This window comes from Sinocyclocheilus rhinocerous, unplaced genomic scaffold (genome assembly GCF_001515625.1).
Source record: "Sinocyclocheilus rhinocerous isolate Xijiao unplaced genomic scaffold, SAMN03320098_v1.1 scaffold1622, whole genome shotgun sequence".
NCBI lineage: Eukaryota > Metazoa > Chordata > Actinopteri > Cypriniformes > Cyprinidae > Sinocyclocheilus > Sinocyclocheilus rhinocerous.
This window is the reverse complement of record NW_015654513.1, coordinates 426,224-445,439: the sequence shown is the minus strand read 5'-3', so window position 1 is coordinate 445,439 and position 19,216 is coordinate 426,224. Positions and strand designations below refer to the sequence as shown.

General features: G+C 38.2%; 1 protein-coding gene and 1 long non-coding RNA gene across 2 annotated transcripts in view; one reads left to right on the top strand and one right to left on the bottom strand.

Moving 5' to 3' along the window:
• Positions 1-6,389, bottom strand: part of LOC107717436 (uncharacterized) — a 10,321-nt gene extending 3,932 nt beyond the window's left edge. Inside the window, exon 1 of the long non-coding RNA XR_001637315.1 lies at positions 6,268-6,389. This is a non-coding gene — a long non-coding RNA (uncharacterized LOC107717436). The remainder of the gene's footprint in view (positions 1-6,267) is intronic.
• LOC107717433 (ETS domain-containing transcription factor ERF-like) overlaps positions 5,064-19,216 on the top strand; it is a 54,271-nt gene continuing 40,118 nt past the window's right edge. The window contains exon 1 of the mRNA XM_016524181.1: positions 5,064-5,640. Coding sequence (XP_016379667.1) covers positions 5,619-5,640 — 22 coding nt within the window. The 5' untranslated portion in view covers positions 5,064-5,618. The remainder of the gene's footprint in view (positions 5,641-19,216) is intronic.

The following is a 19,216-nucleotide window of genomic DNA, read 5'->3' as shown; positions in this document are numbered from 1 at the left end:
AAACTTACAGATTAAGGGGCGGTAATATTATAATGAGATCCTTTTGCCACGTCACCAAGGGAGCGAAATCAGACGCGCTCGTTTTTTCAGACGCTTGCAGAAAAAGGCTTACCGAAACAAAGTTACTGGGTTAATCTTTTTCACATTTCCTTGGTTGGTAGATGCACCGGGGACCTGATTATAGCACTTAAAACCTGTAAAAGTCAGATTTTCATGATATGTCACCTTTAATATCACACAATGTGACTATATCTTCATATATGACTGTATATCTAACATTATTTCTTATACTGAACTTTATCTCATAATCACTGGTTCATTGTTAGGGAATGTTAACAAATGGAACCTTATTGTAAAGTGTCACACAGTCAATGTTAAAGTGGAAACAGCTTCCATACAGAAGTGAAAATATACCAAAGAGTAGGGGTTTCCAAACTTTGACTATAGTGTTTCTCCAGTCACTCCAGCTTTATCTATGTTTGTGGGAAGCCAGTAGACTTTGTGAGTGAGAGAGCTGTTGGTTATACCTAAACATAAACAAAGTGCAGAGGAGAAGGCGAGTTGTGTGTCAAAACATAAACACACTGCATGTGAGAGCCAGAACAGTGAGGAACTTTTCTTAGAAACTGATAACCTTGAGTTTACTGTGATAAAAGACTTGACATAGAGTCCAGGAGTGGAAGAGAATCAGGAGAGCGGAGGATGTGGAGGAAGAGAAGGTTGATGGGGCTAAATAATGGTGTGGATGAATAACACAAAAGTGAAGGTGCAAGGTACAACAGTACAAGGATGAATAGGATGAATCGGACAGCAGAATGTACTGTGCTTTGGCAGAGAGACGGAGAGTGTAGAATATGTGATTGAGCAGTTAGCAGAACGAGAAAGATTTTCTTTTAAGTTGAAGACATTTCAGCACACTGGGAAACAAAGATACAAGAGAGAAGGAAGTAGAAAATAGAAGATGCAAGTGTGAGAGAGAGGAAATGGAAAATTGTGTGTAAATACAATAGTCTGTAGCGTCTGGACCAATCAAACACACAATATATATTTTGTTAGCTATATTTAACAAATACTCTGTAACACCCCTCAGTTAACAAGCCATATGAGGACCTATGGACTGTGTATGTTAGACTAGTTTAAGTGTTTATGTAGTATGTTGGACCAGTTTAAGTGTTTATGTAGTTAATAAAGTCTTACTTGTATTACACTTGACGTTGTTCATTGTTTGCTCATATCTGGAGTCCCTAATCATGCAGATTTATGCTACAGGCTCTGTGTAGAGTTGTACAGTAAGAAAGTTATTTCCCTTAACCAGGAAATTAACGTTCTTAGAATTGACAGACAGTTGACCCTGAGAGGTCAAGTAAATATCTACAGCGGATCTAAATATTTATAATTAATTATAACTAGTTATGATTAATTATTCATATTTCCCCATGAGCTGATTCGCTACAGTCGACTGTATTATTGTCCATTACGGTCAAAGGAAATTGCCCATCCCAATAACTGCTCTTGTTTTCTTTCCTGGGGAAAGAAAACAGAGGGTGTCTCCGACAGATGTGACAGCACTGGATATTTCCAAAACATACACACACACACGTTCACACGGACTGCAGCAGCAGCATTATGGAGCTGAGATGCTTATCTGAGGTACGTCTGTTTCCTGTGACCAGAAATGACTGCTGACACTCTGCAGCCCGACTAGCACAAATAACAACAAGAAGCATAATCCTGAGAACCACTACAACTCACAGCACAATGACAACAGTTTCCTCTCAAAGGAAAGGACAATTGATCAGGTTAAAGCTCATAAAAGTACAGACCATCCTGTCAGTCTTGCCTTAACGTTCCCATCACATAGATTTGAGAAAATTTGATGAATAACTAAAAATTTAATTCTAAACCACATGAACTGTTGATACTTAAAGCAGTGTTATTCTAACAGATGTTTTGTTCATGTTGCGCTGGCTGATATGTATAGTATGTGGAAGCCTGTTTCCACACAGAATTAAAAAAAGGTCATTGTGACTTTTTATCTCACAATTCTTACTTTTTTCTAGAAATTCTGAGTTTATATCTTAACTCAGACTTTGTTTCTAGAAATTCTGAGAAGAAAAGTCAAAATTGTGAGATATAAACTCGCAATTGCAAGAAAAAAGGCAGAATTGTGAAGAAAAAAATCACTGCTAACTTTTTTTCATTTTTTAATATGTGGTGCAAACAAAGAAACAGAATTGTGAGATATAAACTCAGAATTCAGACTTTTTTACTCACAATTCTGAGTTTACATCTTGTAAATCTGCCTTTTCCCCTCGCAATTCTGTTTCTTTGTTTCCACCATGGAATAAACAAAATGACAAAGTTTCATTTTGACTTTTTATTTCACAATTCTGTCTTTGTTCTGGCAGTTGCAAGTTTATCTCACAGTTCTGACGTTTTTATATCTCAGATTATATCTCACAATACTGAGTTTTTTTCCCCCTCAATTGCGAGTTTCTGTCTCGCAATTTTGAGTTTATAACTTGTTGCAATTCTAAGAGTCTCGGCTCTGAGAACAGAGTCTGAGAATAAATTTATTATTGCGAGGAAAAAGTCGCAATTACCTTTTTTTATTTGTAATTTTTCGCGGCAGAAACAGGCTTCCATAGATATGTCAGCCATATTAGATTTATAGTGACACCTAGTGGAATGAATGCAGTATCATGAAAAGCAATAGTTTGCAACATTATTAATGTTTTTACTGAAAAGGTGTCTGATGATGGTTGAATTATGTTATTTGGGAAAATTCTTTTTTTTAAGGAGAAATAAAATTACTTAGTGCACCTTTAAAGATATGTTGTCCCCTGTTTTCTAGCAGTAGGATGTACTAAACTAGAATAGGAGACATGCTACACTGCTCATGAGAGACATCACATTTACTCAAAAACTGTTCTCCAGTGAGTGAGGGAGGGGGGTCCTTTTATGATTCAGGTGCTCAGCTTTAAAACAGGATGTATATGCTTGAGCAGATGGATCACATTCAAATCATGCAGGAAATGAACATGCACGCTTTCTCACACTGCACACTTCTCATTCTCTCTCACGCACGTGCCAACAGAATTCAATGGGATTGTGGTCATTAGGTAACATTATTCTGTTTTACTGGCAATTTTCATGTAGTCATGAGACTTGAGGAAGGTCATGTTATATGTTTCTGAATCTTACTTCTCATCTCCCCTTTAATGATTAATATAAGGGGTGGCAAAATGTGTAATCTCATCTCATCGCATGAACCTTAATTTTTTTCACGTTTTGTTTTGTTGCAGCCTTATGTTAAACTGCTTTAAATTACTTTTTTTCCACATCAATCTACACTCCATACACCATAATGACAAAACAAATAACAGGTTTTTAACATCTTTGCAAATTTATTAAAGATAAAAAACGTAAATGATTCCATTGCATCTGGGACTTATCTGGGACAGTTGAAATTTAGCTCAGGAGCATTCATTTTGCTTGTAAATGTTACCTGTTGCAAATTCAACTGAATGGGTATGATTTGGAAAGGCACACATGTCTAAATAAAAGGTCTAACAGCTAAAAATGCATATTAGAGCAAAGGTCAAAAGGACTGCCTGTAGAGCTCAGAGACAGGAATGCATCAAACCACACATCTGGGCAAGAGTTCATAAAAAAAATTCTGCTTCATTGAAGGGTCACAGAAGCATGTAGCCTCCATTATCCATAATGGAAGACTTTTGGAACAACCAGGACTCTTCCTAGAGCTGGCCTCCTGACCAAACTGAGCAATTAATGGAGAAGGGCTTTGGTTAGATTAGTGACCAAGAACCCGATGGTCACTCTAGTTGAGCTCCATGATCATATGTGGAGATAGGCCAAACTCAATCCTCTCCTCTGTGTAGACACATGAAAACACACTTGGAATTTGCAAAACAGCACCTAAAGGACTCTCAGACTGTGAGAAACAAGAGTCTCTGGTCTGGTGTGTGCTGGTAGCAGCCTCATGCTGTGGGGTATATATATATATATATATATATATATATATATATATATAGTACTTGAATACACTTCTCATGTTTTTAGTTTCTGAAAATGATTTTGTTATTTTTTTGTGTGCCGTTTAGTTCTTTCAAAAATAATGTTGGATTGTTTTTTCTAAAAAAGCAAGAGCAATTACTAAATTACTAAATGTTGGAATCAACATTAAATGCTTTTGAAGTATTTTTCATTATTCGTTTATGTTTACTAATGTAGTTATCTAATGTTTACAAATGGAACCTTATTGTAAAGTGTTAACTTATTTTTAAATATCACTTTTGAAAAGTTTTTTTCTTCCAGGTCAAATGTAGTATACTATATAAAAAATATCTTGACATATTATATAAAATGTCTTGATGTAAAATGTATATTTATGAAACTGGTAGGCTAATAAAAAAAATTGTTACCTTGGAAAATATATTGTAGGCTTATTTGTCATTGGCCCTAACAAATATAGGCCTATATAAAAAATCCATTATACAACTGTATGATGTATATATATATATGATACATGAGCCACAGAATATTTGACATTTTGTTTTGATAGAAAATATTTGAGTGGCCAAAAGTGCCCTTAGAGTTGAGTCTCTGATCTTGAGGGGTACATTCCGGAAATCATAATTCGATGCACTAGCTATTAGCCTACCTCTCGATGGGGGTAGATAATTATCATTAAATGAAAGAGAACTGACGTTAACGGACGCGATGACGCTGAATCTGAAGTTCTCGTAGGACACGGATGTGATGTCATCACGGACAGTGGCTATGGCGGTCTCCATAACGACGCCTCGTGCTGCAGTGACGCCAGCCCGGCTCGTGGTGAGGGGGCGTGACTCAGCCGATGCCCCATTCCCCTCCTCCTCCCCCTGCGCTTGTGGGCGCGAGCGAAACACGACGAGAGAGAGAGAGAATATGGGGGAGGAGACAGCGAGTAGTTTCAGACTAGGGAGAGAGAGAGAGAGAGAGAGAGAGATATGGGGGAGGAGACAGCGAGTAGTTTCAGACTAGGGAGAGTGGAGGAAGGAGAGAGAGAGATATGGGGGAGGAGACAGCGAGTAGTTTCAGACTAGGGAGAGTGGAGGAAGGAAAAAAGTCGGTGTGAAAGAGAGAATGGGAAACTGACTGATATAATGCGAATGGCGAGCCTCGGGAGAGCAGATGACAAACTAACACAAGGATAAAATGTTGCGAAAATCATCATCAGGGATCAAGAGCGCGAGTTTGTAACAGTGAGACGCGGAGCGCTGCTTTCCTGCGGTGTTGGGATTGTATCGATCGCTCCCGGGACAGACGGCAAAGCGCTGTTTCGGAACTCCGCTGCACCCCTTCCCGTCCCGCCCCGCCGCGCCAGTGGAAGTACGTTACCGAGCCGCTTTCCCAAACTCAGCGCTGACGGTCGGGGGTTTGGAGGGATCGCGAAAAGAGGCCAGAAGTCGTTCTGCGCGAGCAACAAGAGCGCTGATCATTGGACAAAAGTTTGGCCTTTTGGAGACGGGGGTGCGGGAGAGGCCGAGTCTCGCCACTGCTGAACTGACAACTTACCCCAGCTCGCTGTGTGTTAGGGGCAGATAACTTTCACCATGAAAACCCCGGGGGACGCGGGTAAGTTACCCAGGCATTCATTATCAAGTGCTGCCACAACTTCGACTTGTGAGCTTGTTGAGCTGAGCCAGTGTATCGAGTCAGGATTTTACAAAACATCAACTTTATTGAGCAGTCAGCAATGTCAAAATGGATGTAACGTTATTAGTTTCACGACAACTGACTTTTACTTTTAGAAAAGTTGACTATTTTTCGACGATTTATTACTCTGACATGTCAACTGATTCACTACTCGGTTATTTTTTGTTTGGCTTGCATTATATGGTTAAACTCATATGTGTTTAACTCGTGAACTTGAATGGCAGTTTTCAAATATTCAAACTAATAAATAATGCGGTCAGTTGTCCATTCATTTTAATAACCTCAAGTGTCGCGGTGTAGTCTAGACGTGTAGTCCAGCTCAGTCTGTTCATTCTAGTAGTCCTAATGTTAACAAGTTCTCAAGTTTGCGGTTTTACTTTAAATAGTTACATTCAAACCTAATGACCGCTTCATTTCAGTTTCTTCCAGTCCTGTCAGCGCGAAACCGGTTGAATGCTACAAGTTTAAAACAGCAGCTTGTACTTCTGTCGTTCTTGGAAGTATGTCGAAATCGATGCCGTGAATTCCCCTCAAAATGTTAAATACCTTTTTTCCCCCAAAAATGTTCCTCCTCGCACTCTGCGCCTGTAGCAGTAGCATGGCACATTCAAAATGGAAGCCCCGCTTTCTCACCGGAGTATTTAATTATCATGTTACTTTGTTTACAAATGGACCACTTTGCATTCGCTCCAGTTTCTTGGGTTTTAAATATAGACCTTTAAGCTTGTAAAGTGCAGTGAAGCCTAATAACACAGAGCTGCGCACTAATATCCCGTTAGGTGAAAGGATCGCCTACTTTTATGATGAATGCTTTCCAGTAGTTTGAATTCACTTTAATCACTGTTAGCATACTTGCCGCAAGTATTCATTTCCTAACATGTATCTACTTGTCCAGTATGCACTTGGGAAGTTGCTACTGTCCCGCCAACTACAGGAAGTTTCAGTAGCCGTGTTCAGGAGGCCTATTGTGGCATGTTTGGGAATCCATGTTGAGACACTCTCGCTTTCTCTCCCTCAATCACGATTCACAATCATTTCTCTCACATCACGATTTTCTCAGCGGTCGTACCCCGCCACCCACGCAGCTCGAAGTTTTAAGGACTTTTAACTATTATATTAATCAAAGCTGCGAGCGCGCTACGCCATTAACCTACCGAGTGTCTAAGCGCGCGATGCATTGTAGTTTTGTCTCGCGCTGTAGACTGGCCTTAAAAAAGATCGTCCGGCTCTGCGTGAAGTCTTACCACTTCATGGTCACTTTCACTTTTAAAAACCTTGCTTTTCCCTCCCTCACAAGTTAAACTTGTTGTTTTTAGCTGACCTCTTCATTTTTATAGTATGTAGTAGCCTATGTTAAATTGCAAGTACTTTTGTTTATCATCTTTTTATTTCAAGACTACCAGTAGTGACATCTTGGCCGAGTGCAAATTATTATATCTAAAATCCCTCTAGCCCCTCTTGCCTTTTCTGATTGTGAGTTTGAAAGCCTGGGTTAGCTAAAGTTATTTTCTTTAATATTTTTAATAAAGAATATTACTATATCCCAAAGACTGTCTGCATGTTTGCATGTGTGAGTTGTCAGTGAAAATATCTAAAAGAAACTCATTACCTCATAAGTTCATTATATATGCTGTGATACCAATATCAACACATTCGAAAACCACATTTTACTTTCAGCTGTGATTTGTTTAGACAACATTATCCAAACTTTTCCCCATATGGAGTGTGTTTTTAACTAAGAAGGTGCATAAAATTGAAATTTGATGAAGGTTTTGTGGTTGACCTCTTGACCTGCTCAAAAATACATACTTGCGTTAGTAGCATTGGTTTACCCTTTTTGCAAGATAAAAGTTTCGTATCACACATATCTCATCTTCAGTCCACAGACGTTGGCATTTTTATGTATGTTGACTTTGTGAAGCTGAACGTCAGCGATGAGGTGCAGAGACGGGATGAAATGTTGCTTTAAGTCAGGTGGCAATAACTACTACAAGTACCTTGCGGTTTTATCATTCTACGGCTGTGCAGGCCACATTCTGACCTCGATAGTTACGAGGTGAGCTCAGCTGCTGAGTATGCAAGCGAGTGAGCGAGTAAGAGAGTAAGACGAAGATACAGTACCGAGTATAGGATGTGGTTTCCAAGTGCTTCACTCTTTATCAGATTTTAGTATGTCTTCAGTCTGTGTTCTTACCTGCAAACACCCACAGCGGTATAAATACGTAGCGCATTTCGGTGAGAGAGCATTTTCTCTGAAAGCCGTGGTTTGTTATGAGAACAGGAGGTGACAAAAGCGTTGGTATGGCGTGCATCCTGATAAAAGTCATGTGTGTGTCTGTCAGTCCTTGTAAAACTGACACTATCGACTTCATCAAAAAGCTCTCGCCACATGAATCGCATTAGATAAGAGACTCTGCTCTTATCAGTTCCTCACTCTCTGACTGCCACTTTGCATGAATTCAGAGAATGATGCGCACCTCTTCAGGCTTCCTTCTTTTCCGGGTGCTGTGTGTCTGCACAAATAGGCTTCAGCTGACCCTGGCTGATCACGTTTCCTCTGTAACATCTGAAAGTGTCTGTGGTTTAACTATGGTCTACCCATCAGGCCTCAGTGTGTATTTAGTACAGCAGTATCCTGAATGGCTAACCCTGTAATTTGTGTGCTGTCTCATCAGATGGTCGTGAAGAGTCAGTGGTTAAGATTCCAGCTTTAATTTGTAATATTGGTTTGTTATTTTTCAAAGAGATAGGTGTTGGCCATCAGTGTCAAAAATGTATTCAATATTCAGTATTTGCCCCCACAGGTATTTTTAACTTTATGAGGTCACTTTTTTCAATCATATTGTGTCAGCCTTGCAAATAGCTTATAAATTAAGTTTAAGCAATCATTAAAATAAATTCACAGTGGGAATAATTACATAAGCTGCTATTCATTAAAATAAATTAATATGCTTGCAGATATTCAGCACAGTTGCTAAGTGTGATATTGCTTTTACGCAATAGCTAAATAAACAAGGAAATTAATATTGAGTAACTTACATTTTAGAGAATATAGCCAGCTACCTTATTATTTTTGTCTGTTTAATGGTAGTGTTAGTGTTTTAAACAAATTGAGTGAACGATTCAATGACTCCCTCAATTAGTCCCTTGTTTTGTTCTTGAGTGAATCAGTGGTGTTATTTGAATCACTTAAGTGAATAATTCAATGATTCCCTTATAAAGAATTCCACTCAGCCAATCAAATTCAAATTGTTGCATAAATACATTTAAATAATAGCAACTAGCCTATATCACATTTTAAATTTCAGGTGCGTTTTTGACCCAGTCCCAGATAATTTCGAACCCTGGCACGGTTTTCATGTTGCTTACTCTATTTATTCTACATGTTTGCCTGTGTGTTTGTGAGTGTGTCGTTGTCATGCTTCTTTCCATATAGGTGTAATAGATTGTTAATTTCGAATAACTAGCAGCCTTTTATCACTCGTTCACATTGTCACACAGGAGACCGTGTGCTCCATTTTAGTCAGTGTTATGCAGCCGTCTCAGTTGTTCAGGTCTCTCTGGAACCAGTTCAACATCAACAGGCACCTCTCTATGTTTACATGCTTATGTATCCTGTTCGGCAGCATGTGTGTGTGTTTGTGCGAGACAGCCACCGAGCGAACGTGTTTTGTATTTTCCGCACTGCCTAGTTTCCCATCAGGCCCATCAAACGATTGTGCCGTCATACTATTTCTGTGAACGCCTGTAAATGTCACACACATAGGCAGGATTTTTCGGTGACATTGAAGTGTGAGGCCGTATTAAACGCTGCAGCGATAAAGTCTGTACTTTTTTTCTTACATCGCTCGCCTTGGGAGCACTTGTACCTCGATTTAGGAGTGTTGGGAATAAATGTTTCACTGGAAGTGTACGGATGGTGTATTTCTAGGGATGAATGAGGTCCTCTGGGGTTGAATAGTATTTTGTTTGTTTTTACCCCTGGAGAACAATAATGGTGTGTCCACCGACAGGGGAGCACAGTGGTTTGTGTGTGTTTGCCATGTCAGTGGGTTACGGGGGCAGCGCAGAATACGAGCGAGAGCGTCCATGTGTTGGAGTCATTTATGGAGTGACAGAAGCACAGAGGCCCCTGTGTATGATCGGGGGGAGGGGGGCAACATGTGTGTGTATGACCCTGACTTCGTGACCTTCCATAGCTGCACCCCTAACCCTGCATTCCAGCACACGCCCCTGCCCCCGCCGGTCACATGCCACGCAGCCAATGGCATGAGGGCCCGATGCCATCTCCTCAACCACATATGTTACTCTAGAAGAGCGTATGAACCACGTCAGCCTGGTTTCATTTCCTTATCTAATTTCCTAAATTCGTCTGTGTAATTCCCCATTTCTTCAAATCAGAAGTACTACAGATTTACAATATTTGAGTAAGGTTAGTGAGGTCAGATGTCATCTCGCTCTCACTTTCCTTCCCTTCCCTTCTGTCCTGTTCGTCCTCTTCAAGCGTCAGGAGAATGTTAAACATTCAAAGCAAATGTTTTGTGCGTCACACAAAGTTGATGATTGAAGTGTTGTGTGGAAAGAATAGTTTAACCGATGCTCTATTATGTGGTTTGATATTTGCATGTCTTTCACAATAGCATACCTCACATATCCGAGGAGCCTTCAGTAGGATGTTCATTAACATGACAAACCACTGAAGATGAACTTAGAGGCCTTTATGAAACCATGTAAAGCTGTGTCAGGGTGCTAATTTTGGGGTTTCCATTCAAGCACAAAACAACTGAGCTTTGATTTTTCTGCTTACAGAAGTTTGCAGATTTTCAACCAGGTTCGTGTTGGTAAATTGTCGGTAGCATATTTAAATGAACAGTGTGTATTTTTTCTCCACATTACCTGCACACAGATATCCTGGTGTAATTGTCAGCTAAAACACGTCATCTGGTGGATTTTTGACAGCTCCAGGGCTTCTGTGAAAATTACAGTACTTAGCATTTTTTATATCTCCCACTCACGGTCAGTCGTATTGAGCCAAGTGCATTATGGGTTAAGTTTCACTACCATTTTGGCAAAAGGGAATGCCACAGGCCATCTATCAGCAGCGGTGAATCACCTCTTTAAGTGCCATAATACAGTAAAAAATTACACTGTGCTGTTTTATAATATTATAGTATTACTGCAGATTCTTTAAACCGAAATGTGTAAGATAATTGTTTTCGCATGTATTGAAATTTTCTTTGTTTTGTTTTTCTTGTCTAAACGGTCAATGCCTGATAACATATTCTATACATTTTTTTTTTTGGTTTGTTTCTCATATACTTGTTTCAAAATTCAAATATAATAAAATAAAATTTCAAAATATAATAAAACCTTTGATTAGGTATATTTTTTGTATGGTTTTTTTTCTCTACAGTAATATTTGTGGCAAACTAAAAAATCTATTTTTGACTGATGGTGGCATTGTTCATCTAATCTCGTAAAACTTTTTTGATGATAATAACAGAGTTAGATAAAAAAAAAAAAAAAGGTAGACAAAAATGTACCTATCTTTGCAACAATTTTTTCCTGACTTTTATTATGGGTCTGTCTAGGGACTATTACTACTACTACTTCTCAGTTGTTATTATTTCTGTCTGCACCTGATTCCTTTATATTAATGATAAGACTAAGAATACGAAGTGATTTATTAAATAAATAAATACGTTTAGCATTTTATTGAACTGATAAAAATTTTCCATACCATGAAAAATTGTCATTTTATGGAAGTTAAAAAGTAAAACCTCTTACCTTCTAATATCCTTATGCCATCTGCTCCTAATGGTTGCGCTTTCAAATATGTATGCCATCTTTGATATCTAAGAAGGCGTGTCGTGCCAACCAAACACTTGGGAGGGCATTAAAACATATGGCTTTATTGATATATTTAGCAAAACCCTGGTTCACAAGCTTAAAAACAGCATCTCAGGACTTGGATAATCCTGTTACATTACCTTTCTATATTCAATTTTTAGGAGAAGTACTCAGAAGAATCTGCATTGACATTTAAATGCTCACTATCAATTGCTACTTTGACTGTACCTATGGAATCAACAGAAAAAAAAATGTCCCAGACTGCATTGCACGGCATAATAGCTAGGCAGAGAAGTACCATTCATTCACAAACTCTAAGGACTCAGTACTTTTTTTAATTGATTATTTATTTATTTTTATTAAATTCTATGTCTGTGAATGTTAATATGTTTTTTTAATGAGATGCTAAAGGTTAAGTGACCTTTTCTGCTGATTTTAAACATCTCTTTCCAACCACTGTTTACACTTCATACTGTAGCTTTCCATCACACTTTCAGAGAAACCTCCATTAGCCTTTTATTAGACTTGCACATAATTGCACTGCGCAAAGAGAGTTCGGACATCTGCTTTCACTCATTTAGGACGATGCAGAAGAGACGCAGTCCTACAGACTATATATATATATATATATATATATATTGAGCCACGTTTATTGATTTTGAATAATGGACAAAGTGTTTATATTGATGGACGCGCCATTGACATCCGATAATAGGGCGATCTTCTTATGGTTCAGCAAACACTCACTCTGTTAACGCTGACACACATGCTCTCACACTGGTTTGTTTTGCAGAAAAAACGTGGACCTCCCACATTCCTGCTCAAAGCTTAAATCACTGCAGCCTGTGTGGCATTACTCATTCCAGGAAAAGCATTCTGCCAAACACAAACACACACACACACACTCATTTACTCAAGCACTAACTCTCACACATCGAATCGCATTCTTGAAAAAGCTTGCTTTTTAGGGCATTCTTGAACACGGATGCTTCAGACCTTGACACAGATAGTGTTCCACAGATGCGGTACAAACAAAAACGTTTAACTTTTAGGTCATGTGTCTTAGCATGACTTAAAATCTTTTTCTCGTACGATTAGAGCTTTAACTATGTTTGTGGCTGTGTTTCTCTCTGTCACACTGTACTTAGCTGTTTTCCCGACACTTTTTGTGCTGATCCGGCTGCTCATTAGAGCTCAGCTGCTGTTAGATTGTGTGTTCTGGGTCCAGACTGTCATCAGGAGCTTCTGTGCTCGAACCTGATGAAATGCAGCATGCTCTGCTGTGAAAGAATGTTGCTCTGTGTGTGTGTGTTGCGAGAGAGAAATGTAATACAGGTACTTTACAGAGGCTGCATTGTCATGAGCGTGACTCAGTGCAACACCTGGATTGTGTGCCTGTGTGTTTGTTTTTCTGAGTGCAGTATCCAGCGACGTTGAGACGTTAACTGATGTTAAGTGCTGGTCATAAGCACTTCAGATAAGGAGCGTTTTGCTCACACCATACTGTTTCCTTTTTCTCTGTCATCCACCTTTGACTCACTCCCCATGAATCCCTGGATGTTAAAGCATGTTAGATGTGTTTTGATGTGTTGTGATGCTGCTACAAGGTGTGTGTGTGTGTGTGTGTGTGTGTGTGTGTGTGTAGGTCAAGGTTTGCTAATATTGTGTGGTCCAGATGTCCCATTAAAGATGAATCTGAAATCTGCTGGATTGTGAGAAGCAGCCAACAGTCCCCACAAGGACATACAAACATAAACAATGTATTAATGAAAATGTAAAAAATAAATCAAAAGCACTAGGTTTAGTAACATAATAGGATAGATATAAAAAATCTTAAAGTTAATAAATAATATTTTAATGTTTATAATGTTTTTATGATGTTGTATTTATTTATTAAAATATTTATATATTTAATATTTAAAATTTTCATAGATCATTTTTAAAGTTTATTTATGAAATGTTTAAATATCAGTATTTTCATGTTTTTAATATTTCATAAAATTAAATTAACTAATAAAAAATAACTCAAAAAACAATGAATAGATGTCAGTAGAAAATCTTCACTGTGATAGAACAACAAATAAAAAAGTAAAGGATTGTAAGTAAGCTATAGAATTGTTTTATTTTAACAATAGCATTATGGCTAGTTTAAAGTTTCAGCAATAATATAAAAAACAATAGATGTCTGTGTTATGTCCTCATTTAGCTAGGTAAACATGTCTGTGTATGTGTATGAGTTTGTGATAATGCTATTCAAATAATAATGAAAGTCAGCGCGCACACACTTTTATTCATTACACGGTCTAAACCTGTGTGTGTGAGAGTGTGTGTTTGTGTGGTCAACTGCCGGGAATTCAAATGCTGTCTGGCGCCACTTTAACACCCCACCCCACCCCCTCTCCTCTGTACCCCGTTCCCTTTCCTTCTCTTCTGAGGAATGCAAGATCATGTTCACTCTCTCTCTCTCTCTCTGTCTCGTTTTCCCTCTGTCCTTCTCTTCATGTGCTGAAACCTGTTCAAGAGCTTGCTGGAGTTTGTTCTGAACTTTGAACCAGTTTGTCACCGGCATTTACGGCACTCACTTTCTAATTCATCAGTTAGGGTGTGTGTGTGTGTTTAGTGAAGGGTAGGCCTGTGTGTGTGTGTGTGTGTGTGTGTGTATAATGTATTGGATGTGAGCAGGCGAGTGTGTGCATGTGCACCTGTACACTAAGTGCTGTTAATCATATAAAGGCCAGGATGGAAGACAGGTGGAAAATGTTTTCAGAGCTGCGAAGAGAGGACATCCTTCCCTCACGTGCTGCCCGCTTGTTGTGTAGACAGTTTGTTTGAGTTGCGATATTCTGTTACACGTTCACAGAAGGCAGACTGGATTTTAACCCAACACGCCTTCAGTATGACTATATTAAATAACATAACTGCGCAGAAACAAGTTGCCAGGTCTGAATGTGAAACAAGGTTCAGTGGGTTTTTAAGCTACACCAAACTACACCAAAACTACACCAAATTGTGAAAAGTGGAAAAAAGAATATTAATAGTTTTTAATTTAAATATTTAAGCATAGAAAGTATATCTGAAAGATGAAATTGCTGAAAAAATGAATACATAAAGTTGTCTTTCAATTTGAATCTGAAGCATTGCAACAGTTCAGTGTTTTTTTTATATGGTTTATGTAGCTAATTTGTTCATCACTACACCAAACAGAATAGCAAAAATAATTAGGCCTATATTCATATTATAATATTCAATGTTTTTTAATTTACACATTTAGACAGAAAATGCCATTAACTCGTATTGTTAACTCATTAGTCTAAAGATGATGACTGTCAACGAAGTCCTCAAAAAACAAACAGATGTGTGTGTGTGTGTTTTACTTTAGTTAGCTATACCTTACATGAGGGCTGCTCGATTATGACAAAAATCATAATCACGATTATTTTGGTCAATATTGTAATCACGATTATTTAACAAGGGTATTAGTGGGCCATATAACCAAAAAAAATAATTAATGCAAGTCTAAAGCATTCAGTTAACAGCCTATAGAAATCGAATAATCAAATGTAAAATAAAACAGCATAGTCTTCACTGTAAGAATTAAACTTCCTTTGTTTCTTATTAAAGCTACAAAAGACCTTCTGTGAAGAGCAGTGAGTGATTTTGTCTTTGTCTTTTGTTGTTTGATTAATATTAAGCCCACAGTCGGCAGCAGGAATATAGCCCGCTGTCACTTTAAGAGCCGCACGGATCCAATTTACTGTTACACACGTATTTTCATTCTCATCTGTTTACATTAATTTATTACATAACCGACGAAGGTTTACGTGAATAATCACTAAGCGCCGCATTTTGAAGCATTTTTGCGTGTATTTGACTGTTTAGGTGCTTACATTATAGATGTAAAAGATGACTTTAGATGTCCGTGTTCTGTTTCGTCTCTGAGCGCAAGCCTTCTGAGGAACAGCGCAAGTTCTCTTTTGCGCTTCTAAAAACATTGATAAATCGAATCAACTTTAATAACTCAAGCACGTCCCATTTTGCAAAAGTAACGTTACGTGATTTTACTGACTTACACGTGAAAATGGGCTTTTATGGAGGAGTGAAAGCGCACTGCTGGAAAGGGGGCGGAATGGGGCGCAATAATCGTTTTATCTCGATTATTATATTTTCATAATCGTTGGAGGCCGAAATCGAAATCCAAACTGAATTTCAAATAAATTGCAAACGGAATAGATAATAGAAAATATAATGACTGTTTTCAAACAGGTTTCTCAAATATTCTTTCATTTCTCTGCTTGAAAAGACAGATAGTCCCGCCCCTGGCTTCACGCTATTGGTTGAGCCATTGTTGTTGTGTTGAGCTGGTCTGGATGCTCAACAAAAAACACAGCACATTCGCAGCCATTTCAAGGAAGTACTTTGAGTATTTTAACATTGAAAAATTACACTCTTCAGATTTAAAGTGCCATTTGAGTTTTATCACACACCTCTGACACTTCCACAGTCAGACGAGATGATATTGGTGCTTGACATGTACTCTATACGTGTGTGTGTGTGTGTGTGTTCAGATGAGGTTTGTATTTCATAGGGAGAATTCTGTATGTGTGTGTGTGTTGGTGTGACTGAAAACCTTTTAAACCATCGATTACACCTCCATCCCTCCACTCCTCTTACACACACACACATAACCTCTCTGTCACTAATCCATGCTGGAATACCCCAGTGGCATCTCATCTTCCATCACTCTCTCTTTCTCTGTCTTTTCCCTCCATCACTCTCTCATTTTTAGGCCGGGTGTCGGTTGTACAAGCTTGTGAGTATTTGAGTGACTTTTAAGGCCTGGTGGACTTGCTGTGTCATCATCTCGAACTAAAGGTTGTGGCATTCAGGAAAACTCTGTACACATACATTCCCACATCTCTGACACGACCTCTCATTGTACGCAAGAAAACAAACCATTCAAGCTCTTAACTCTGTTCTGCTCTCTCTTTTAGCGTATTGCCACGTAATGTCTAGTGGTGTTGAATAATGCATATCCGACTGGTCTGAGAGTTGCTGTATTTAGTCGACTCTCAGCATCAAATGTTAATGGCATGTTTGCCCATCACACACGCGTGTCTTCACTAGGAAGTCAGCCGTCCATTAGCTCTATTATTAGTCTTTTCATTCATTTTTATATTCTCTTGGTGTCTGTGGCCATTTTTGAAAACATCCCATCTTTTTGTTTTCACATGCTTATTTCTGTGGCTTTGGGTGATGTTGATATTCTGGGCTGTAGATGACATCAGCTATAAGCTACTTGTGTGTGTGATCTCTGGCCAAAGTGCTTGCCTCATAATTGTTTTAACTGTACCATATTTAGCCTCAGACATGGTTTGGCTGATTATGCAATGCTCACACGCGCATGTGGGCCAGATTTTAAGGGACGCGCTCGATTATTCTCTCTCTAAAGCTGTGTAAGGCAGCTCAGGGCTTGCCTGCGTAACAGTGTTTGTGATTGTTGTTTTAGGGGATTAGGGTTTATAACGGATGGGGACAGAGACCGAAAGGCCCTCGGTACAGCAGTCACAGCAAGGCTTTTAGCTTTAGCTTTCAGTCTGTCAGAGGAACGGTTGCCCTGCCTCACACTTCCTCAGCTGAGCACTTTGTAGCTTAAAGGGGTCATATGATGCGATTTCAAGTTTTCCTTTCTCTTTGGAGTGTTACAAGCTGATTGTGCATAGATAAGATCCCTGAAGTTGCAAAGACTAAAGTCTCAAAACCAAAGAGATATTCTTTATCAAAGTTAAGACTCTGCCACGCCCCCCTAAAACTGCTCGTTCTAACACGCCCCCACATATCTACCTCACTATGTGGAAATATTAGCATAATGCCGCCCAAATGTGCACGCAAAGAAAGAAGGCATGGTTTCAGTAACAGCAGTTAGTGTTGAAGCAGCCATGTCACTGAGACGCTGTGTGTTGGGGCATAGAGGACCTACAATAATGTACAGTATTTGAAAAATAATGTGTTTTTTGAACATTAAAGCATGTCAACATATTCTGTTACACCAAATACACCAAATAATGATCTTTAAAAAAGCATCATATGACCCCTTTAAAGGGTTTTGTAGATTAAAGTGGCATTTCTGTTATAATAGTTTCTTCTGCCCAAGTTTAATATGCAGAGACAATTATAAGTAAGCCATGAGTCAAGTTTAACGTAGAAGTGAAAGTTTGGGACAGAAGTGTTTGTGAAAAGACCTTAAGATGAATACATCTCAATCATAATTAAAAAATAATTATTAATTTTATAAATATAAAAATATAATTTTATATTAAAAAAAACTTTTTAGGTGGGGGTTGCACCACATGACATTTACCCTTTATAACTTTACCTTTTCATAAAAAAATTCTGATATTTTAAGAATTATTGAACTTGATACACAGCCATGAGGGTCTGCAAAGGTCTTCCTAATATTTTTCAAATATTATCAAAATTTTATCAAAATGGCTTCACTGCTTTTCTAAGAAATAATAATGAAATATTATGCCAAAGTATGACTTGCATTTATATTGTGCTTTACAAGATGCGCGTTAAATATCGTATGCGATTTATTGTGCAGCCCTAGTATCATGTCATATACAGAATGTATAGAAGGGTAGATAATATATCAATTTATAATACACTACTGTTCAAAAGTTTGAGGTCAGTAAGTTTTTTTTGTTTTTTTTTACCTCAGCAAAGATGTATTAAATTGATCAAAATTGAAAGTAAAGACATTACAATTTTTTGTTTGTTTGTTTCAATTAAATGCTGTTCTTTTGAACTTTATATTAATCAAAGAATCCTAAAAAAAATGTGTCAAAAATATTAGGCAGCAACTGTTTCCAATGCTAATAATTATAAGAAATGTTTCTTGAGCACCAAAACAGCCTATGAGAATGATTTCTGAAGGATCATGTGACACTGAAGACTGGAGTAATGACTGCTGAAAATTCAGCTTAAAAAAAAAAAAACGAATAATATTTTACAATATTGCTGTTTTACTGTATTTTGGATCAAATAAATGCCTTGGTAAGACTAAGACACTTTTATCAAAAGCATTAAAAATACTTACCCCAAACAATTGAATGGTAGTCTATAAGAACAAAACATTGAACATATTGTGTTAATTGTACACATATTGTAACTGAAATTTAAAGGGGTCATATGATGTTGCTAAAAATAACATTATTTTGTGTATTTGGTGTAATGAAATGTGTGTATGTGGTTTAAGGTTCAAAAAACACATTATTTTCCACATACTGTACATTATTGTTTCTCCTCTATGCCCCGCCTTTCTGAAACGCGTAGATTTTTACAAAGCTCATCGGTCTGAAAAGCGAAGTGTGCTCTGATTGGCCAGCTATCCAGTGCTTTGTGATTGGCCGAATACCTCAAGCGTGTGATGGAAATGTTACGCCCCTTACCATATTGTGATGCCGTGTTATTGTTTTCCAACTTCCCAACCATTATGCGCCCCACACTCCTATCCAGTAGGTGGTGGGAATGCACCATTCAAGTTGGTCTGCCAACCGCCATTAATACCAGAAGAAGAAGAAGAAGATATTGTGATGCCTTGTCCCGGCCGGAGCGACGAGACAAAAACATTAAAACCCATTATAAA